General features: G+C 53.0%; 1 protein-coding gene across 1 annotated transcript; it reads right to left on the bottom strand.

Moving 5' to 3' along the window:
- Window positions 1-951: 951 nt before the first annotated feature.
- NAA40 (N-alpha-acetyltransferase 40, NatD catalytic subunit) lies at window positions 952-15,732 on the bottom strand. Its single transcript, XM_047071886.1, has 8 exons — window positions 15,635-15,732; window positions 8,419-8,514; window positions 7,387-7,439; window positions 4,106-4,201; window positions 3,874-4,032; window positions 3,618-3,701; window positions 3,074-3,151; window positions 952-2,793 (listed from the first exon to the last, which is right to left on the bottom strand). The coding sequence occupies exons 1-8, from the start codon at window positions 15,638-15,640 to the stop codon at window positions 2,652-2,654; spliced, it is 714 nt and encodes a 237-aa protein (XP_046927842.1). The 5' UTR covers window positions 15,641-15,732; the 3' UTR covers window positions 952-2,651.
- Window positions 15,733-22,972: the final 7,240 nt, after the last annotated feature.

Genomic DNA, 22,972 nt, shown 5'->3' with positions numbered 1-22,972 from the left:
AGGTTTTCTCAGGCCGAGGTCTCCTTCACAGGAAGGGGTGTGCAGCCTCACGCTACATGCCTGCCAGGGTTTAGGCCAACAGTGGGACACTGTGAAGGTCAGGGGTGTCCCCCGAGACCACGCTGCCCATGGCACCCCAGCATTAGGACACCATCCCAGCAGCTGAACAAAGTGTCTTTTATTTGTGACATACAAATACAACCAATGCAAAAAGAGATCACTTTTCCCTTTGATTCCAGTGATAACAAGTTGCTAAAGAAAAAAATATATATCAAGAAGGAGTTTATCTTCAGTTTCCTCTAAAAAACAAAACCAGAAAGGGTTAAAAAGAACCATAGGCATGTCATATACACATTTTTGACATCAACAAAAAGAATCTGAAGTACGGTGGATACAACTAAAAAAAAAAAAAAAAAAGTCTTAAAAAATATTTTAACATGCCCCAAACAAACACACAAAAAAGCCGGGAACAAAAGGCCTGCCCTGTTTCTCAAAACCAAGACCCGGGGAAGTGAGAACTGAATGGGCTCAACACCAACAACAGAGAGTGGCCTACTGGCCTCAAGCAGTGCCTCTCCCGCCCCAGCCCTGACCCCTGCCCTCACCCCGAGCAGCCCTGCAGGAAGTGACCGGCAGAGGCAGGAGGACCAGGGTGCGGCACCAGGCACCCCATCTGCCAGTGGGCTCAGTGACAGGTGTCCGATGAATGGAAAGAGACGACATACACTGAACTCACCTCATGAAGGATTTACAGTGGGGTTCCTTTTGATCCCCTTGAATGGGAGGTATCAGAAATCCATGATCTAAGACAATAAATATCTATCCATTCTGTGTCGAGATAAGGATCAGAGGAAAAAAATTCCTAAACATGCTTCTGTCATTCCATGATTCTTGGAGGGAGCCCACCAATGCCCTCCCAGCAATTCAATTCAATTCAAATTTCTCCCCCCCACCCCCGCCCATGTAAAATCCACCCCCCCTCCCCAAGCCAGAAGGCAGGGGCAGAGGGGGGCTTGTTCCAGTGTAAAGCTGCAAGGCCCTCTCCAACGGAGTGCCACATCGGCTGCTGGCGGGGTCAAGAGCAACACGGAGCACTCAGGAGGGCCGGGTGGGTGAAGGAGGCCGTGCGACAGGCCCCCGCACAAGCAGGAAAGTAGGGGAGAGGCAAGAACAGCTCCAGGGAGACCCGCCAGCATAGACCACCTGAGTCAGGGCAGAGGGTGGGGTAGGGGCAGACGCTGAGGTCAGAACAGACCTCCGAAGAGCAACTTCACAAAGGCTAGAACCTTTAAGACACTCCCTAAAGCAGAGCTCAAGGATGTCCAAGGGGAGGCGGCAGGGGCTTTTTCCTGGATAAGAATTTGGTCATTACCTTTCCTGGGAGGGGAACAAGGCCCGGAGATCAGGGCAAGTAGAAGCTCTGACCCACAGCCTTTCTATCCCGCGGGAGAGGAGGAAGGCCTTCTCCCTCTGCTCCAGCCGGCTGCCGAAGGCGGACACTGGACAGAGAGAGGAGCAGCGGTTTGGGCCACCGAGAGGCATTCCTGCTGCAGCCGAAGCCGCCAGCCAGGGCAGTGGCGCCAGGGCCTCACTGAGGCAGCAAGGGGCAAGGCTGGGGAGCGCAGGCAGCGGGGCCTGCTGCTGGCTGGGGGCTCTCTGAAGCAGGAGGGGGGCCCCACCTTCAGAGAGCAATCAGCACCAAGATCTGAGAGGAGACAGTACTGAATACGCCAGGAACGAGGGATCCTTCTGGGGGAAGGGGAGGGGCTCCCTAACGTTATTCTCCCCTGTGAGAGTAAGAACAGGGTGAGGGGGTGAGGGGGTGAGGTGAGGGAGAACAAGTGGTGAAGGGCGATGGAGAGGCACTGGCAGGACCTCCGGCTTGTTTCTGTGAACGAAGAGCTCGAGTCACAAGTCCAAAAGCCCAGAGACGCAACTGTCTTCTGGCCCCCCCACCCCGCCCCCATCCACACCTTGTTCCTGGTCCTCAGAGAGAGGGATGGGGCCTTCCTTCCGACGGGCTGGTCCCCTGGAATGCCTCCCCGGCCGCCGTGAGCCCATAAAAGCACAGCTAGAAAGAGCCCCTTGCTTCCCAGCGTCGTGGCACAAAAGGCCTTCCCACGGTCTCCGCCAGAGCATTCATCTATGAAATGTGAGTCTCTCTGAAGCCTATCTCTACGTCCCAATCTCATACGGAATCCATTCTTCATTGAGGACCAGCCAGACCCTGACCCGGGGCTCCAGGACTTTTATAAAGGTGGGTATAAACACCTCATCTGTCCAAGTGTGTGTGTGGCAGGGGGGAGGGAGGGGGCTTGTCAGGAATCCATCTGCAGAGAAGGTGGGGAACCTCATGCTCAAGGGCACAAGGGCCAAGCGAGAAGGCAGCCACCATGAGAAGATACGCTTCGTGCCCGGCCTCCGCCAGCTCCTCCCTCAGCACCCTCTCCTCTCTGCTCCTTCTGGGCACTCTGCTCTTCCAGGAGAGAGGAGGAGGGGCAGCTTGGACCACTCCTCCCCAGGGTTCTGTGCTCTCAGGCTGCAGCCTGGCACGCGCAGGGCTGAGGAGGCCACAGCTCTGAGGGCACTTGGCCGGCAGCGTGAGCCCGGGGAGAAGACAGGCCTTGGAGAGAGCATTCTAGCTTGGGAGCTCAGTGGCAGCAGCCACCACAGTGCCCGCCCGCGTGGGAGTGCTGGCTGTCCCCAAACTTGGTCCTCCGGCTCAGGATCTCATAGGAGCAGTCCTCTCCACAGCACCCAGACATGCTGGGGGAAGAGTCATCGATTTCAAATCTGCAAGGCAGACAAGAAGAAACGTTGGACTGCGGGCAGCTGACTGCCTTCCTCCCCGGCCTGAGAACTTTTCCACCAGCCGCACTTGTGAGACCCCTAGGAGTGAGGGCGCAGCCAGAGGGCATTGTCACACATCTCACTGATCCCCAGGCCACTCCCATGGACCGTTGGACCGGGAGCTCAGGCTTCAGGATGAATGAGCGCGAGGGCGAGGGCCAGGACCCTGGGGCAGGCACCTCCTACTGCCCAGAGAGTCCCACACCGGGGCCCAGCTCCTTACTGCAGTGCTTCTCGGAAGAACTGGTAGGCGCCATGATTGTGTTTAAATACAGTTAACATAACTTTCTTCATCTGTGTGCTGAGAAGAAAGCAGAGAGAACACCTTCCAGAAAGAGAAACAGATGCGAAATCACGCCTCCTCTTTCATGCCTCTGCCTGCTGTCTCCCATTTGCTCGTGAGGAGCGCTGCTCTGCGCCCTGACTCTACCTCCGCGCTGGGCACCCACAGCGCTCAGTGCTCCCTCTGTTACGGGGCTGACGAGACCGCACGGCCATCAGGCCCCCACCTGACCGGCTTCTTCTCCACTTCCTCTCTGCACCCCCACGACTGGGGCACAACAGGCTCTCTGAGGCAACGCTGCATCGAAACGCATGTACAAAATCTGGAGTCCCAGCAGGGCAGGGACTCTTACTGAGAGGGTTCTATCTACACGCCTTTCTTCCAAAACGTTCCTATGGGCCCTGTCCTCCACGGAGGCTCAAAGAACTGCGGATGGCTCAGAGGCAGATCCTTGCAACGGAGCGACACGCAGGGTGGCCCTTACCTATTGGCCATGAGCTGCAGGATCTGTATGAGGAACTTCCCCAGGCCTTTCCGCCGCACCTTGCTTTCCAACTGCACTTCATAGCTGGACAAAGAAAGCAGAGACGTGAGCATGGGGAGGCAGGGCCTGTCGGAGGAGCCTGGGGCCCTGGCAGCCTGCAGACCCTGACGGGGACAGTGGATTCTGCCACCCGGCTGGACGCCTGGAGCAGTGTCAGCATCTCCTCCCCACGCCCACCCCAAGCTGGGGCTCCTACCAGTACAGGACTTCATCTCCGCATTCCACGTCAAACCGGAAGTGAGAAAAGGCAACAGGGACGGAACTGCTTTCCCAAGCAATGAGGTACCAGGCTCGGTCGTCTGTCATTTCCTCCCGTTTCTCTCGGTCCTTCCAGCCCCACTCGCTTTGCTCGTACCTGGGAAACGTGGGGGCAGTCAGGGCGGGAAACCCCAGAAGGGGAGGAGCAAGACCCGTCGGGGCGTGCTTACATGGTCTGCATGTTGGTTTTGGTCAGGTCGAAGGCCCAGGCCACGGTGGCTGGTTCCAGTCCGGACACTCGCTTACACTCAATGGAGACGTTTAACCTGCAAAGTGGAAACAGAGGTGTGTGGAGCCGGCTACAGGCCCGAGCGCTACCTGCCACCCTGAGAGCCTGCCAGTGAAACGGGCCTGGTCTGTTAATCTACAGAGAAAAGCCAAGCCTGTGCCCTGCCTTCTGGACTGTGACTACAGAAGATGCCTGTGAAGGATGAAGCCTTGCGGGCCGAGATTAACAACTGTCATCGCCGGCCCACCACCCTGACCACAGTCCCATTTCCTGCCCCCACGTGAGGCCCTTATCAGACTCAGCACCTTGTAAACTTCTGCCCCTCTCTGCTACCTCTTTGCTTTCTCAAGCAAAGCTTGAAATCCAGCTCTTCTGTATTTTGTTATAAACACTAGAGTCTTGACTCCTTTAGTTCCTGCCCTTAGGCATTTAATCTCTGGGCTCCCTTGGGGCCTTGAAAGTGGCTGGGTCACCTCAGACCCTTTGAGAAGTCCATGGCCCATAACCCCCGTGAGGAGTACTGCCTGCCATTTCCTTTGAGGACACAGCAGATGCTCTTGGTTGATCAAATGGGGTGGAATGGGGTCCAACTCCATGCTGTTTTCTTAAACTAACAAATATGCTGTAGATGTTAAGGTGTCTTAATCTATGTGCTTCTAAATAAAACTTTAATAAATTACAGTTAAACTCTTTGGCCAAAGTATGAAATCCTAGTCTCTAGGTAGTGCCGGATTATGACAAGACTGAAGTCAGTGATGCTGAGTCCTTGCAGAGTTCCCATATCAGCATCTTCCAGCGGCCTTTGACACAACCCCTCAGAGGATGTCGTTGGAATCGACTGTCACCTCTGCTGCCTGGCACGCCATATGACCTGCACATGTGCTCAGCCTTATAAATTCAGAACTTTTTGGCCCTGAAGAGTCTTCCTTTCCTTGAGTACTGACCGTGTAGTAGTCAGAAATGCCCAAACACAGCACTGCATCTGTTTTAGCTGTAGATTTTCCTAAGACCAGTCTGCAGACATGAATCCTCCATTAATCTGAATTCTTGAAGTACATTCAAGCAGGATCACAGCCACACAGATCACACAAAATTCTAGGCACCAAAGGAGCCCAGAGTCAGCTGGCAGTGCCTGCTTCAGAGCTGTTCCATATTTCTGAAAGTCAGCAGGAATGCTGAATATGGAACACTAGAAGATATCACAGTAAGGTATCCCTAAACTATGTCAAAGGACTTCCTGGACATTGAATGACAAGGCTACTGGAGGAACTGTAGCGCATCTGATCACAGACAGGAAGAACAAATGAATGTGACACTATCAAATTCAGACATAACTATGAAAAGCAGATACAGTGTCACCTACCAAGGCGTTTGCTTCCTAATTTTCATACGTACATTTGTCTTTCTTGTTGACTAAAATACTCATACCAGCTGCTACTTACAGAACTGGATATAATTCTCTCGCCTCCTTAAAACAACCTTGCAAGGGGCGCCTGGGTGGTTTGGTCGGTTAAGCATCTGACTCTTGATTTCGGCTCAGGTCATGATCTCACGGTTTATCACTTCGAGCCCCCAGTCCGGCTCTGCGCTGACAGCGTGGAGCCTGTTTAGGATTCTCCGTCTCCCTCCCTCTCTGTCCCTCCCCTGCTCATGCGCTCATGCTCTCATTCTCTCTCTCAAAACAAATAATAAACTAAAACAAAAAACAAACAAACAAAAAAAAAACCCTTGCAAGTTCGGCATTATCACTCCATTTAACAGATTACAAAAAAAATGAGGCTTAAGTTGTGTGGTTTGTCTGAATATAGTTCTTAAGAGTTACAGTTTTGATTCAAACCCATAGCTATGATTCTCTAAAATCATAACCCCTGTTTTTCCCTAAGCCAACAGCATCTCTGGTAAGACAGATTATGCTTCCTGTTTTATAAACCAAAAGGACAGAAAGGGGAAGGGGGCTTTAATCCAGATCCCACAGCAATAAATTGGATTAGCAACAATAACAGTAGTAGTAACAGTCAACACTGATCCAGCTTTTGGTAAGCTCTAGGCACTGGCACTTTACATCTAATACTTGTGACGAATCCATGAGGAAGGTACTATTATTAGACCCATTTCTGATTAGAAAATGGCATAGAGAGGTTAAGTCACTTGTTCAGGGTCACAGAGCCAGTAAGTGGCTTTAAAAAAAAATTTTTTTTTTCCCGCGTCGGGCTCTGTGTGGACAGGTCAGAGCCTGGAGCCTGCTTCGGATTCTGTGTCTCCTCTCTCTCAGCCCTTCCTCTCCTTGCTCTCTCTCAAAAACAAATAAACATATGTATACATATATATATGTATATATATATACACAATTAAAAAATTAAAAAAGTTTTTTAAATTTTTATTTATTTTTGAGAGAGAGAGACAGACCAAGTATGAGCAGGAAAGGGGCAGAGAGAGAGGGAGACACAGAATGTGAAGCAGGCTCCAGGCTCTGAGCTGTCAGCACAGAGCCCGACACAGGGCTCAAATTCATGAACCGTGAGATCATGACCTGAGCTGAAGTTGAACGCTTAACCCACTGAACCACCCAGGTGTGCCCTGAAAAATTTTTTTAACTTTTTGAGAGCATGCACCAGCGAGGGAGGGGCAGACAGATAGGGACAAAGAGAATGCCAAAGAAGCTCCCCGCTGTCAGTGCAGAGCCCAATGAGGGGCTCAATATCATGAACCGTGAGATTGTGACCTGAGCCAAAATCAAGAGTCACGTTTAACCAACTGAGCCACTCAGGTGCCCCTAGTAAGTGGCTTTTAACAATTACACCATACACTCCAGGAAAGAGCTTTAGATTGAGAATGAAAAGCCCCCTCAGCTGCCAGAGAGAAACTCTGTAGCTCAGAAATCTTATCCAGCTTCTCTGAGCCTCGGTTTCCCCCTGCATAAAAGGAGGAAGTCAGCCTAGATTTTTCAAGTTTGTTTCAGCTCTATGATTCTTCAGCTCTATGATTCCTCACCCAGAGACAATTTCAAATCCTAAAGAAACCTCAGTCTAAGATTATGCAATCTTTGTTCATTAGGGACTCCTCTGTCACCCTGACCAGGGGATTCTATCCCCACAAGACATGAGCCATAGCTTCTTCTTTTTCATAACAAATGAGAAAATTCGGGTCTGAGGAAACATACTCTGGGAAGGTGAATCCCTTCAGACCCTCAAGGAGACAACAGCTGGAGAGTGAAACACTCACCCATTTCGATCATATTTCTTGAACACTGGGAAAGCCTCTAAAGGGTCTCCAAGCTGTGGAGGGAAAGAAAAGAGGTGTAGCACAAACGCAGGCGTGGCCCAGTCGCAGGCTCTGCCCCGAGGTGTGACGGTGTGCAGCCCCACACTGGGAGGCTTAGCTCCGGCCCAGGAGCAGCCTTCATACAGACCCTTCACCTGCCTCAGCTCTGGAATCACAGGTAGGGATGGTTCTAGTAAGAAGGCCCGAGACTGAAGTCAGCCTCATGTCACAAGCTAAGAAGAGACTCTACTCGCCTAACACTAATACTGGCTTCTAGGTCACCTGAGCCAAAAGAGAGAGGCCCCCTGATCCACCTACATACTTCGAAGAAGCCCCCAACCAGCCTCACCTGGTCAAAACCCAAACTGGAACAACCATGCCCCTGAACCACCTCCTTATATATGTGGACTGTTTAGTGGGTGGGCTAAAATGAGGGCAAAAATGGGATACGAAATGGGGGCAGGAAGGATGACCGCAATGTCTTCGGTTGTTTGAAAGCCAAGCCTGCTCCTGGGACCCCTGGGGTTAGGGTTAGGGTTAGCTCCACAGCTACTCCTTCCTGGCCTCCGGCCCCTGGAACCAGGCTGCTGCCCCCGGCCCCTGGTGCCGGCACAGCCTTTGGCACCTCACGGTCGGTCAACTAATGTTTGAAGGAACGAATGAGAAAACCGTATCACATTTTACCAGGGGGGTTTCCTCACCAAAATGCAAAATCCTAACAAAAACGTCTCCGGACCCTCCTTCCACTGGTACGGAAGGAGACCCACAGAGAGAAGCAGCCACCCCCACCTGAGTCCACATTTGCCCGCACGCCCTCGCCAATCTCGGGCCCTGCGGGCTGCGGCTTGGCTCATTTGCCTCCGCAGCAAGGAGGCCGTGGAGGTGTGGGCTGGAGAGTAACAAAATTCTGCCACAGGGTGGCGCCAAAAGAAGCCAAATTAAAAACCAAGTTGAAGTTCTAGGAGGAAGGGACTTGGGAAGGAGGGGAGTCACCCTGTTGGCGGCGTCCACTTTGGCACAGACGGCATCCATAGCTGCTCGTTCCTCCAACCGCTTCTGCTTCTTCTCCTTTGCTTTGCTCGACTTCCTCTGCAACAGGGAAAACCAAAGTTGGCTGGAAGGGCTGTGGCCAACCAAAGCTTCACTCTGCCTCTGAGCAACCGAGGCCTGGCCTCGGCGGCAGGAGTTTCCAGTCCCGCCTGCTGCACACTTGGCGGGGTGGGAAAGACCCAAGCGTTTTCTAGTCACGAGAGCTCGGGAGCATCACTAGACTTCTCGGCTTCCCTGTCAGAAAGACTGCTGACCCTCGGGACTGACGGGTGGCTGTGAGGACCCAGTGAGAGCACAGGACAATGGCTGCGGCGGAGCCTGGGCCCCAGCAGGTGCCTAATAAATATGCACTCATCCTTTCCCTCCTAAGGAGGCAACCACTAATTTTAGACACATTCAGGGCAGGCTTCAGGGAGGCATCTGAGGTAGCCGCTGAAAGCTGTTCCTAAGGAGAAGTTTATTCAAAGCCTTTTCAGTGTCTTCCAGCTCCAGAAGGCAAAGATTCGGTCTGGGGGAGCCCCTTTGGGACCAGGTCCCCTTTCTTAACCTGGGGCCAGGGCGCTCTGTTCCCCAGAAGCGCCGCGCACACTGCGCACCTAGTGTCGACAAGGGCAGACCGAAGGGCTCACTTGAGGACAGAGGCCAGGCTGACACACGGTCAGCAAGGCCGCGCCGCAGGGCACCCAGGCAACAGGGGAGGAGCAAAGAGAGAGCGTCCTTGCACAGAGGCACGAGTGGCAAACCACTCGTAACAGCGTGCAGAGCAAATCCTATTTTAAGGCTCACGCGGGGCTCTCTCAGGCCTCAACAGACTCTCTCACCCTCTTGTAAAAAGCTAATGACACAGGAAAAAGAGCCCATCTGGAGTCTGACAGGCTTTATCCAAGGTCTCTTCGGAGTGGTATTCGGAAAAGACGCAGCCCTCCCTCTGCCTTTCCTTTCCTCATCCGACCAATGAGGCTCAGAAGGCGTCCTTGGAGGTGTAAGCCGGTGAGGATGAGTCTGGCCTGTTCTCAGTGAACGAGGGCCCTCGCTCTCACTCCCCGGGAAGCCCAGAGCAGCGCAGGCATCCCGAGCTGCCCACCCGCCCGGCCCAACTCCTGAAGGCACCAGAAGGCACCCAAAGGCACGGGCAGGACGGCTCTGCTTTTGCACCAACGCACTGCCTCTTCGGACCCCACCTCTCAGTGCCCCGAGCTCCCCAGAGAGAGGTTTTACTACCTCTAGCTGCACCTTAGCCCTGACACCGACTGGCCCCAGCAAAGGGTGAGTTGAAAAAACCAGCTGCTGGACAAGTTTCAGGATAAATTCTACCCTCGGCTCTCTAAGGAATGACACTGCTTAACTCTCTCTCTTTTTTTTTTTTTTTAGCATTTATTTATTTTTGAGAGACAGAGACAGAGCACAAGCCGGGGAGGGGCAGAAAGAGAGGGAGACACAGAATCCAAAGCAGGCTCCAGGCTGTGACCTGTCAACACAGAGCCTGACGCGGGGCTCAAACCCACGAACTGCGAGATCATGACCTGAGCCGAAGTCGGAGGCTAAACGGACTGAGCCATCAGGCTCCCCAACACTGCTTAACTCTTATTTCAAGGGACCAGAAGGCAAGAGCTTGGATACAAGGAACTCACAGGAACTGCTCTTCTAGGTGTAAACTCACCCAACGTCAGCTATTTACTATCCCCACACTGAGTACTGGGCTGGAAGCAAGGCTAGACCCCATTTCCCACCTCCCTAAAGGAAGGAACAAACAGGGGCGCCTGGGTGGCTCAGTCAGTTAAGTGTCTGACTCTTGACTTCGGCTCAGGTCATGATCTCTCAGCTTTGTGGGATTGAGCCTCGCATCACTCGGCGCTGACAGCTCAGAGCCTGCTCGGGATTCTCTCTCTGTCCCTCTCTCTCTGCCCCTCCCCGACTTGCGCTGTGTCTCTCTCTCTCTCTCTCTCTCTCAAAACAAATAAACTTTTTTTTTAAGTTAAAAATAAACAAATAAATAAAGGAACAAACAGAAGCAAGCAGACTGTCCTCATAATGCTAGGACTGACTGGGGACAGGACCAGCCCCTCTCTACTACACGCAGGTTTTAGAGCATCCACCTTTTCCTCTGGGAATCTGAATTTCAAAACAACATTGAGGGATACACTCCGCTCGCAAAGTACTTTCACAAATAACTGCTTTGCTCCTCAGGGCAAAAGCCATCCTGTCCATTCACACATGAGGAAACTGAGGCTCAAGGGGATGGTGTGACTCATGTAGGGCTCCCCCAAGAGCAAATGGCAGAGGATTCAACCCCAGGGTTTGAGCCCCAGATCCAGGGTTTGTTCCACCAGCCAGGCTGTCTCCCAACGGGAAGGCCAACATCAATGTCAAAAGACCGTCTCAGTCCTGCCAAGACAGAGGCGAGACCTCAGGTGCCCTTAAGGTAGCCACTCAGCAATTCATTTCTCATCCCTTCTGGCTTGGAAATGGCTGCCCCGCTCCCACCGTGCCCACACGGTGCTGCCCCAGGCCCTACCTCTACACTGAGGTAGGGGTGAGGAACAGGCAAACCCGAGACAGCAGGTCTCCAAGAAAAGAACATGCGCTTTGGCATCGGCCAGGCCAGGCCAGGCCAGGCCAGTGCTCCTCCCGCCGCCCTTGCATGCCCTATGAAAGCAAGCCCATCCCCAGAAAAGTGGGGACACGAATGCTGGCCTCACAGAAGAGCTGGAAGGACAGGTCAGAAGTCAGCACGCCGTTACAGCCGAGACGAGCTCCCCTCCTCCTCTCTGCATGCTAGTTCTCCCTTAACACAATACAGAGCCGAGAGATCAAAGGTGCAGGTGACTCCTGGGACCCAGAAAGCACTGAAACGTGGGTTCCCGCCACAGCATCTCATTTCTAAGCACATGAAGTAAGTAATTCCTAAGCACAAGCAGCAGGAGGGCCAACCCCAGGCCTCCGGGAGATTTATGGGCTCATTCATGCAAGGGAACAGGCAAGCCAGGCAACCCTCAGAGTGAGGCTTGGGGCTGCCGTGGCCCGAGACGGCAGATAATGAAAGAGACCCTTAAGTGCTTCAGTCCCTGCACACGGGGTATGCGGCAGGCTGCTGCAGCCGGGACAGGCAGGGGCTCTCCCTCAAACCTAGCACACACTAGGAAAAGTGGTCTCCTACTGTTCCAATTAGCTTTGCCCTGCCTTGTGGAGGTAAGGCTATCCTGCAGGAACACCGGAAAATTCTCCTAATTAAAATGGGAAATCGGCACAGTGAACAGTAAAGCTCATTGTGGTTAAGTGTCTTTCCCAGGGGAGCTTTATATAATAAAAAGAGTGTGGGATTTTGAGCCAAGAGACTTGGATCTGATACTCAGCTCTTCCTCTGAGTAGCTGTGTGACTTTGGGCCAGTTACTTAGTTTCTCTGAATCTCGATTTCCTCATCAGTAAAATGGGGCTAACAATGCTGCTAGGACAAAATGATACAATGTACCAGATGCCAAAGATAAGGACTTCTGTTTACAAGGATCCGCTAGTGCCACACTCTGCGCTTTAAGATGATTTAGGGGGGCGGGTGGGTGGCTGAGTTGGTTAAGCATCCGACTTCAGCTCAGGTCATGATCTCACTCACCGCTTGTGGGTTTGAGCCCCACACTGAGCTCTCTGCTGTCGGCACAAAGCCTGCTTGAGATCCTCTGTCTTCCTCTCTCTCTGCCCTCCTCTGCTCGCATGCTCCCCCCCCCCTCAAAAATAAACAGAACAGGGACGCCTGTGTGGCTCAGTCGGTTAAGCGTCGGACTTCGGCTCAGGTCATGATCTCGCGGTTTGGGAGTTCGAGCCCCGCGTCGGGCTCTGTGCTGACAGCTCAGAGCCTGGGACCTGCTTCAGATTCTGTGTCTCCTCCTCTCTCTCTGTCCCTCCCATGCTCATGCTCTGTCTCTCAATAATAAATAAACGTTAAAAAAAATTTTTTTTAAATAAATAAATAAGTAAACAGAACATTAGAAAAAAATAAAGATGATTTATTTTGGTCTTTATAATAACTCACCAAGTTATGTGTGCCCATTTCTGTGATGAGAAAACTGAGGCACAGAGGGTGAGATCATTTTCAGGGTCACAGAGACAGTGAAAAGACTTCTCAAAGAGGTCTCCCTACCACCCCCTCCCCCCACTCACACCAGACTGTGCACTCCATGAGGTAGAGGCAGAGGTAGAGGTCACATTGGTAAAATTAGTCAATGTATACCCAGTGCTCAGCAAACAGTAGGTACTAAGTCCATACCTGCTGAATGAATCATCCAAGATTCAAATCCAGGTCTGAACCCTAAAGTGGGAGCTTCTTCCACAACATCAACTACACTACATTTATACAGCACTTGTTATCAAGTGTTACATATTACATAAGTGTTTTCACACGAAGCTGTGAAACTCCTCCCCTTGCTATATATATATATATATTTTTTTTTTTTTTTTTGAGAGAGAGAGAGAGAGAGAGAGAGAGAGAGCGTGTGAGTGAATGAAGGGCAGAGAGAAAGAGAGAGATGATCCCACGAGGGGCAGAGAGAGAATTCCGAAGGGGGGTTTGAACTCACGAACCTTGAGACCATGACCTGAGCCAAAGTTAGATGCTTAACTGACTGAGCAACCCCCCCCAAGAGCCCCCCTCCCCTGCTATTCCTATCAAAGCAGTGTCTCCACAGGCAGTTCTAGGACTGCCAGGAGTCACACAGAGAAATTAAAAAACAAAAAGCACACAGATGGGGGCAGGAGGCACATCTCAGAAAAGAGATTTAGCACCTCTCAGCTTCTCGGTGCCAATGCCTTCACCCCTCAAAGTATCCAGTGTCTGGAAAAAACCCTGTTTTTTTGGCAAAGGGAGCCACAGCTCTAAATTCTAATTCCTAAAAGACCACACATTTGTGGCATCAAGGGTGAAAAGACCTTTGAAGCAGAGAAGGGCGCTCGGTCTGACGCCACTCTTAGCCTGAGGTCAGGCTGTCAAACGCAGCAGGGCCCTCCAACAGAGGGTGATCGCTACAAACACTGGCCTTCCTGACACTGACGTGGGGAGTCCACAGTCCCCACCCATGAGGAATGAGCATAATGAGAGAGAGGGTTCCAGCTCTGTTTCAGGGAGGAAGATTCAAGTTTCTCTTCTGCAGTGAGCTTTAGGCCAGAAGAGACTAGGTAGGGGCTGTTCTGAGAAACACATCTGTGAAGTAAGAGTAATAATGTGGGGAGGCCCTAAAGGAAGCAAGGGTCGCAGTATCTCTGAGTCCTGCTTTCAACGCAACCAATAAGGAAGTGTTGGCCAGAATGGCACGTTATGCCTTTCGTTTTCTGCTCAGTCTGTCGTGGCTGATGCTGGGTAGACACGTACAGAGTGGATACCAGGGGCCCAGATTTTACCTCATTTCTTTCTTTCTTTTCTTTTATTTTTGAGAGAGAGAAAGCATGAGTGGGGGCGGAGCAGTGGGGGCAGAGAGAGAGGGAAAGAGAATCCTAAGCAAGCTCTACAATGTCAGTGCGGAGCCCCACGCGGGGCTCGAACCCACAAACCGTGAGATCACGACCTGAGCCGAAGTCGGGCACTTAACTGACTGAGCCACCCAAGCACCCCGATTTTACCTCATTTCAGCAAGAGCTGGGGTCTGGGACCTTTCAGCAAAATCTAGGTTAAATATGCCTAAGGTTTCTAGGCTTGATTTTCTATATGGGAAGTACGCAGTACCCAAAATTCCTTGCTGAAACAAGATGAATGTGTTTTTTTGACATGGATTACATAAAGTGCTTCGACAGGGGTTAGACAACTATTTTTGTCTAACAAGTTGGTATGTTCGGTCAATAACTACTTAAATGAGAAAAATCTAGGTTAACACCAGGAGGGACAAACCCAATGGATTAAAAATAGCACAGATCTATTTTAGACAACTAAAGTAAAAGGTGAGAATACAAGCAAAAATAACAGCCACGAACTGAGAGGCACCCATGTGGCTATGGACATCCACTATCTCATTTAATCCTCTCATGGGGGGTGGGGAGGGATGGTATCATCATCCTCATTACATAGATGAGAAAATTCAAATTCAGGAAGGCCACGTCACTGGCACAGTATCGTGTTGCTGGCCAGTGATGAGAGAACTGAGGGATATCTGGCTCAAAGGCCGGGCTTGCTACAGGTGGGGAAAATTCCAGGTAAAACCTAGTACGCAGGGTACCAGGCAGGGCCAGCTACAGGGGGATGACTGATGCTACTCTAAGTGGAACTCAGGAAGGTGAACTCACAGAAATATCTGAGTAACTTCTGCCCAACCCTCTCTGCCAGGGAAGGGCGCACCTCCAGGCTGGCTCAGGAAGAACAGGTGGTCACTATCCATCCGCGGCTGGAGCCATCAGTGGCCCCGCCATCGGTCCCCTGCTCACCCGCACAGCCGGCCCGTGCAAAGCCACCTGTAGTACTTAGCCTACTCACGAGCCAAGAAATAATTAGAACCACTCCGTTGCCTCCAGGAGGCCTCGAGAACAGGCCTCTGTTGGAAGGGAAGGGGACGTTTTAGGAGCAGGAGGAAGCCGGTGGAGAGGTTTGGAAAGAGTGGAGGGGCACCGGCTTCCCCGAGAATCCGGGTAGCAGGAAGCGCAGCCAGTGGCGGAGGGCTGGGGAGGCCCGAGTCTGGGTCTGGCCCCTGCTCCCCGCCTGTGTGACCTTGGCTGGGTGCCTCTTCTCCGGGCCTCAGTTCCCTCCACGCCAGGGTCGGCCTGGGATGTGGGGAGCCGCGAAGCCGGTGACAGCCAGGGGATGGGTGACGCCTGGGGGCTGGGGGTACCCCAGGGACCGCGCAGAGGTCGGGGAGAGGCCAGGAAGATAACAGGTCAGCCGAGAAGGCGGGGCGGGCGCGACGCGAGGGGCGGGGGCGGGGGGCGGGGGACGGGGAGCGGGGGGGGGGGGGACACCCAAGGGGGTGGAGCCCAGAGAAGGGGGCTCCCCAAGGGATCCCCGGGCTGCGCCGAGTTGGGGGACACTTAGAATGGGGGAGCCGGGTCATGTGGGGGTTGGGGGGTCACGTGAGGCCGGAGGGTGTCGGGGTCACGTGAGGGGGGGTTCAAGGAACAATGGGGGCGCAGGGGGCGAAGGGAGCGGGGAGCGCTCCCGGCCCTCGCGTCTCTTCTCCCTGCCTCACTCACCCCCATGGCGGCAACGGCGGCGGCGGCCCTCAGCTCCTCCTTCCCACACTTGCCGGCAGGGAGGCGGCAACGGCAGCGACGGCGGCGGCGACGACACCAGAGCGGCGGCGGGCCCCGCACCGCGCATGCGCCTCGCGGGCTCCCCTGCGCGCCCTGGCGGGCACCGCGCCGGCGCAGAGAGGGGGAGGGCGCGAGCTGGGGGAGCGCGCAGGTGGAGAGCCTGGGAGGCGGGTGGAGGGTCTCGCTCCCGAAAGAGGCGGGAGGCGCGGAGCAGCGTCGCGCTAGGAATGACGTAAGCCCGGACCCGCCCCCCTCTTCTCCAGGCTGTGTCTGTAGCTATGGCAACGGCCGCGCCTGGCCCCGAGCAGAGCGCTGCCAGGCCGCAGGGTGGGTGGCAGCGCTGCCCCAGCGCTCCGCCTCCCCGCGGCCGCTCCGGCCCGGCCCGGCCCGGCCCGGGGCACCTTCGCAGAGGAGCAAACGCGTCATGACCTCGGAAACACCAGCTCCTCCCGCAACCTTCGGGCACAGGGAAACTCTTTGGAAACGTTCCCGCCTTCTAGATCTTGAACTCTTGAAGTTCCTTTTCTAACCGGAGTCCCGTTATTCATTCATCCGTCTAACTGTTCGTTCCTCATTCATTCGCTCTCTCAATAAGCATTCACCGCCACCTACGCGGTGCTGAACCCAGGGGACACAGAGACGAGCAGTCCAAAACGTCACTGTTTAGAGGGGAGACAGACAAGCAACACTGTTTAATGGATGGTGCTGTGGAAATGAGACCTCAGGTGTCCTGAACGATAGGACTTTCAGTCTGTCCCAGCAGACCAGCGTGACCCCTTGCATCAGAATCACTTGGGAAGCTGAATGCACTGTATACACCCCCGGGTCCTACCCCAGAACTCCAGGGGTGGAGCCAATCTTCCACGAGCTCCGCAGGTAGGGTCATACTCGCGAAAATTAGACGACCGCTGACCGAGACTTAAGTTTCATAGACTTGGTCAGGTTTTGCTCATTATCCCATCTTCCAGTGCTCAGTGCAGTGATGACCCCAAAACAAGTGCTCAACAGTATCTATTGAGGGCCTACCATGGGCTCGGCACTGTTCCCGACAGCAAAGCAAACAGCCATAACAGAAAAGGCCTGCCCTCACAGAACTTGTATTCTAAAAAAAAAAAAAAAAAAAAAAAAAAAAAAAAAAAAAAAAAAAAAATTTAATGCTTATTTATTGTTTTGAAAAAGAGACAGAGTGTGAGCGGGCGAGGGGCAGAGAGAGAGAGAGAGAGAGAGAGGGAGACACAGAATCCACAGCAGGCTCCAGGCTCCAAGTTGTCAGCACAGGGCCAGACTTCGAGATCATGACTTGAGCTGAAGCTGGACGTTTAACCAACTGAGCCACCCAGACGCCCCCAGCACTTGTGTTCTAAAAGGAGGCAGATAGGGGCGCCTGGGTGGCTCAGTCGGTTAAGCGTCCGACTTCGGCTCAGGGCATGATCTCGCGGTCCGTGAGTTTGAGCCCCGCGTCAGGCTCTGTGCTGACAGCTCGGAGCCTGGAGCCTGTTTCCGATTCTGTGTCTCCCTCTCTCTCTCTGACCCTCCCCCATTCATGCTGTCTCTCCCTGTCTCAAAAATAAATAAACATTAAAAAATTTTTGAAAAAATAAATAAATAAAAAATAAAAAAAAATAAAAGGAGGCAGATAATAAACTAAATAAACTGGTAAAAATATATAATAAGGTAGATAATATCGAATCTATGGAGGAAAATAAAGCAGGGAAGGGGGATAAGGAGGGTCAGGATTTGGAGTTTTAGCTAGGATACTCAAGGAAGGTAAGCATGTGGTAACATTTGTGTCAAGATCCGAAGGAAGTAAGGAAGCATGGGTGTCCGACTTTGGCTCAGGTCATGATCTTGCTGTTCGTGGGTTCGAGCCCCGCATCGGGCTCTGTGCTGACAGCTCAGAGCCTGGAGCCTGCTTTGGATTCTGTGTCTCCCTCTCTCTGCCCCTCCCCTGCTCATGCTCTGTCTCTCTCTGTGTCTCAAAAATAAATAAATGTTAAAGAAAATTGTTTTAAAAAACAAGTAGAGAGAGGATCATTCAGGGTTTGTACTCTTGTTAGGTAAGCTTTACGCCCAACATGGGGCTTGAACTCATGACCCTGAGATCAAGAGTTACATGCTCTACCGACTGAGCCAGCCGGGTTCCCTAGGGCCTGTAGATTTTAAAGGACTTTGGGATAGAGCGAGCTGGGACACCGCAGGAGAGTCTGCGTGGAGGAGCCATGGAGTGTCTCATGTGCTCTTGGCCACGGGGTTGAGAAGACAGTGTAGGGGCAAGGTCACAGGAGGATCCATGCAGAGGCCATTGCTCCAATCAAAGGCAAGAGCAATGATGCTTGTACCAGCAGGACAGCAGTGGGGATGGGAGTAGTAGTCAGGGTCCGTCTGGTGTGTTTTGGAGCTTGAGCTCCTGGGAAGGTGCAGCGGCTTCAACAGAGACCCGGGCAGCTTTGGAGGGAACACGACGAGGGTGGGGCTGGGGAAGATCAGGAATTCTGTTTTGACCATGTCAGGTTTGAGATGTCTTTTAGACATTCACATAGAAATGTGGGGTGATCAGAGTCTGGAACTCGGAGCAGGGGGGAGGTCCAGGCAGGAGACACAAATTGGAGCGCAGCCAGCGTGATGGTATTTCCAGCCTGAGGAGACGGCGAGAGGAATCTAGGTAGACTGGAATGAATGAATCTTCAACGTGAATCGTATTCCTCGGTCAGAAGGGGCGCCCGGCTGGCGCAGGCGGTGGAGACTGCGACTCTTTCCCCCCCCCCCCCGATGCTTATTTATTTTGAGGGCGGGGGTGGGGGGGACAAGTGGGGGAGGGCAGAGAGAGACAATCCCAAGCAGGCTCCGTACTGTCAGTGCAGAGCCGGATGCGGGGCTCGAACTTATGAACCGTGAGATCGCGACGTGAGCAGAAATCAAGAGCCGGACGCTTAATCGACTGAGCCACCCAGGTGCCCCGAGCCTGCAACTCTTGATCTCGGGGTCATGAGTTTGAGCCCCACAATGGGTGTAGAGAGTACCAGAAATAAATAAAGTTAAAAAAGAAAAGAAAAGAAAAAAAGCAAAAAAAGAAAATTTGCTTGCAAGTACTCTGGGGACCAGAAGAGGGAGCTAAGGGTGGGAGGAGAGTGGCCAGGGTGGGAAGAGGGGCCCTGTGAACTTGCCCTTGAAGGAGGAGGAGGCAAGGAGATTCCAGGGGCGGGAACAGTATTTGCAGAGTCAGGGAAGCATGAAGGAGTGGGCAAGGGTGTTTACGGAGGGAGGAGGGGCAAGGTGGGAATCAGGCTCAACACCCCCCCCCCACCCCTGCAACCCTGAGCAGTCCCCACCCTGTTTTGGCTTTTCTTGTTTCCTTACCCACTTTGAATTTCAAGGTCAGCTGTTTGAGGGACCAGATATCTGCCTCCACGATTACCTTATGTGCTGGCTCTTGTGACACTCCTCACTCTTGGGTCCACCTTCCCCCAGGCTGCTGGAATTTGCGGGATATCTGACAAAGCCCGGGAGGTGAGCCCAGCAGTCCCTTGGGGAGGTGACATCATCTGGGCCCCGTGAGAGGCCTGAGAAGGTCCAATGCCCTGTTCCTGCCCTACATCAGTATCCTTCCACCCGATTGTGGACTCTTCTCTGCTCAGGACTTCCTTGGCCTCGAGTGGTGGTGGAACAGAGTCTGCTTTGGAGTCAGACCAGCCTGGGCTTAAACTCCTTCTCTACTACCTGGGAGCTTTGAGACTTTAGGCAAGGTGCCTCGAGACCCAGAAACTCGGTTTCCTTATTCCTACAGTGAGACTACCCGCAGCGACCGTTTTCTCACCGGCTTGATGTTCTCCAAGGCAGGTTGGGAGAATTAAATGAGATTAAAGGAGATAGGAATAAGGAAGGCACCCGGCATGGCCCAGGGCGACCAAGGAATTCCCTTCCAAGGTGCAAAAGTTCATCTCCCCACCCCTCCCCACCCCACCCACCGCTCCTTTCCTCCCCTCCCCGACAAGCCTCTGCCGCTTTCGATCAGGCTGTCTACACTGCCTCATGACCCACACACACACACACACACACACACACACACACACCCGCCCCGGGCATCTTGCTCTGCTCTCCTCTCACACCCCTCTGGATGGAGACACTCTGCCCCTCTCTCTCAGGCCCTGCACCCCTCCCACCCACTTTCTGGACCCTTCTTCCTCCAGCTCCAGCCACTCCCTCACCCTGCTTTGCTCTCCTCTTGCCCTACAGCCCTCAAGTGCTCTCAACTAGTCATTCATTCATTCGCTTTGTGGAGGCCTGGAGATGGCCTGTGCTCTGTGTTATCTTCTGTACTGGGGGTCGGGGGGCACGGGCTGGGGAGACACCTCCCCAGTGGCACGCGTGTCACTGCATGGCTGGGGAGAGGCAGGCTTTTAGACATTGTCACCTGGCAGAGGACAGTCCTGGGATGTCCCAAAAGGCATCTGAAAGCGCCCCCACCTTCTCCCTTCCGGCCCCCTGAGGAGCTGAGCCTCCTCCTGGGCCAGACCTCCCCGGGCTGGGCCTCATCCCCTCAGGGTCCCTCCCTTCACTCCTCCCTCCCTCCCCCGCCTTCCTCAACCCTGCTCTCTCCTGCTTTCAGGCCTCTCTCCCTCCGCAAAAAAACTTTCGGAAAAAGTGGCCCGCCTTATCTCGACCTTCCTGACTCTCACGCCGCTCACCCTGCAGGTGGCTTCTATTCCTAGCACCCCCCGGGAGCCTCTGCCCGACGCTTCCAGCAGCTTCCCAATGGACGGGTCTCAGTCCCTGTCTTTCTGGACCTCCCTGCAACATCTGGCCTGCTATTCACTCCTTCCTCCTTGAAACACTCTTCCTTCTCTGGGATTTCAATGCCACACACACCCCCCTTTTTCTAAAGTGCACATCTGGTCGGGCCAGTTGAGCACTCTGAGGTCCCAGCCTCCATCAGGGGTTAGGGGCTGCATGTTTGGCCCCTTCCCACCTGGCCAGGGCCCCCTCTCCACGCCAAGACTTTGGCCCTGATGTTTCCTTCACCAGAAACCCTCTCTTGTCTTTACCCCTGGGGTCCCAGCTTAGGTCTTCGGAGCCTTCTCTCCCTGACGGAGGCTGGGATGTCAGGGTTGCCAAATACAATACATGGGCCAAACTTAAACTCACTCTTTATCTGCAATTCAGATTACCTCGGGTGCCACTTATCTATCTATCTATCTATCTATCTATTCAAAGTAGGCTCCACACTGGGCGTGGTTGAACAGTCCTTAAGCTATCTGACTCTTGGGCACCTGGGTGGCTCAGTCGGCTCAGCATCTGACTTGGGCTCAGGTCATCACCTCACGGTTTGTGGGTTCGAGCCCCACGTCGGACTCTGTGCTGACAGCTCAGAGCCTGAAACCTGCTTCAGATTCTGTGTCTCCGGCTCGCTCTCTACCCCTCCCCCGCTCGCACTCTGTCTCTCTCAAAAATAAACATCAAAAAAAAAAAAATTAGGCGTCTGACTCTGGATCTCGGCTCAGGTGTTGATCTCAGAGTCACGAGTTCAAGCCCCGTGGCCTCCCACACCCTGCCCCATATTTTTGCACACTAAATTTGGCATCTCTCGCTGCTGTAGCCCTGGGGCCCAGCTCAGTGCCTGACAGCAAATGTTAGCTGAAGGAATAATGGTGGCAGTGATGGCGATGGACTAAGGTGCTATGGGGCACAAAGGAAAGGTAGCAAGCTCCCTAGAGGTGACAGCTGAGTCAAAGCAGGTGGAGACACAGCAGGTCATGGCATCGACCATTCCCTCCCTCCACAGAGATGCTTCTTGAACGGTGTCCCCAAAAAGTTACACTTTAAGTCCAACCCCTGGTACCTGTGCCTGTGAACTTATTTGGAAATAGGGTCTTTACAGATGTAATTAGGTTAGGGGCCTCAGAAGAAGGTCCTCCTGGATTTAGGGTTGGCTCTAAATTCAATGACTGGTGTCCTTATATGAGAAAGGGGAGAGTGGTTTGAGACACACACACACACACACACACACACACACACACGGAAGGTGGCCATAGGAAGACAGATGTCCGGGAGCCATCATGGAAAGGATTGTCCCTCAGAGCCTCTAAAGGAATCAACCCCACCAACGCCTTGTTTTGGGACTTCTGGCCACCAGAACTGTGAGAAAATGGCTATATATTTTTTTAATATTCACAAAAATTTTAACGTGTATTTATTTTTGAGAGAGAGCGCATGAGCGTGAGAGGGGGAGGAGCAGAGAAAAAAGGGAGACGGAGAATCCAAAGCAGGCTCCTTGATTTCAGGGCAAAGCCCGACATGGGGCTCAAACCCACGAACCATGAGATCATGACCTGAGCTGAATGCTGCTCAACCAACTGAGCCCCCCAGGCTCCCCTTTTCAAATTAAAAAAAAAATGTTTATTTATTCGGGGCGCCTGGGGGGCTCAGTTGGTTAAGCATCTGACCTCAGCTCAGGTCATTGTCTCACGGTTCGTGCGTTCGAGCCCTGCGTGGGGCTCTGCGCTGACAACGTGGAGACTGCTTTGGATTTTCTGTCTCTCCCTCTCTCTCTGCCCTTCCATGACCTGTACTTTCTTCCCCCACCCCCTCAAAATAAATAAATAAATAAACTTAAAAAAATAAAAAAATAAACTTAAAAAAAGTTTCTTTATTTTGAGACAGAGTGAGAGCAAGCGAGGGTGGGGCAGAGAGAGAGAGAGAGAGAGCGAGAGAGAGAGAGGGAGGGAGAGAGAGAATCAATCCCAAGTAGGCTCCATGCTGTCAGTACAAGAGCCCAACGTGGGGCTCGATCTCACAGACCATGAGATCGTGACCTGAGCCAAAGGGAGATGTTTAACTGACTGAGGCACCCAGGCACCCCATAATTGCTATTGTTTTAAGCCATCCAGTTTGAGATATGTTGTTCGAACAGTCCTGGGAAACCCATACGCCCCATCTATCAGACTCTTCATGAGTCTTGCTCCTAGAACCTTCTACAGTACCAGAGCTTTTGTCCAGCCTGCGGCAGCCAGCCAGCAAAATGGCCCCCGGAGCCCTTACCTCCTTGCATTCATGCCCTTATGCTGTCCCCTCCCGCATCCACTAGGGCTGACTTATGTGACAATAAAATACCGCGACGGCGTGCGATTCCCAAGACTAGGTTATGAAACTGGAGACCAAGCTTTTGCCTGAGTCTCTGGAATCGCTCTCTTGGGGAGGAAGCCAGCTGCCATGCTTCCCGGACACACAAGCAGCACCATGAAGAAGTCCATACGGTGAGGAATTGAGGGCTTTCGCCAACAG

This window comes from Lynx rufus, unplaced genomic scaffold (genome assembly GCF_022079265.1).
Source record: "Lynx rufus isolate CCGP_SWC_20201006 ecotype Redwood Valley unplaced genomic scaffold, mLynRuf1.p SCAF_9, whole genome shotgun sequence".
Lineage (NCBI taxonomy): Eukaryota > Metazoa > Chordata > Mammalia > Carnivora > Felidae > Lynx > Lynx rufus.
The sequence above is the reverse complement of the archived record's forward strand: the minus strand, read 5'-3'. Positions and strand labels throughout refer to the sequence as shown.

Excerpts from the sequence above, each read along its gene's own strand:
- NAA40 (XM_047071886.1), bottom strand. Across the intron at positions 3,702-3,873 it reads GGAGATGAAGTCCTGTACTG|CTATGAAGTGCAGTTGGAAA; the intron begins GTAGGAGCCCCA and ends TTCTTTGTCCAG. Across the intron at positions 2,794-3,073 it reads TTCTTCCGAGAAGCACTGCA|ATTTGAAATCGATGACTCTT; the intron begins GTAAGGAGCTGG and ends TCTGCCTTGCAG.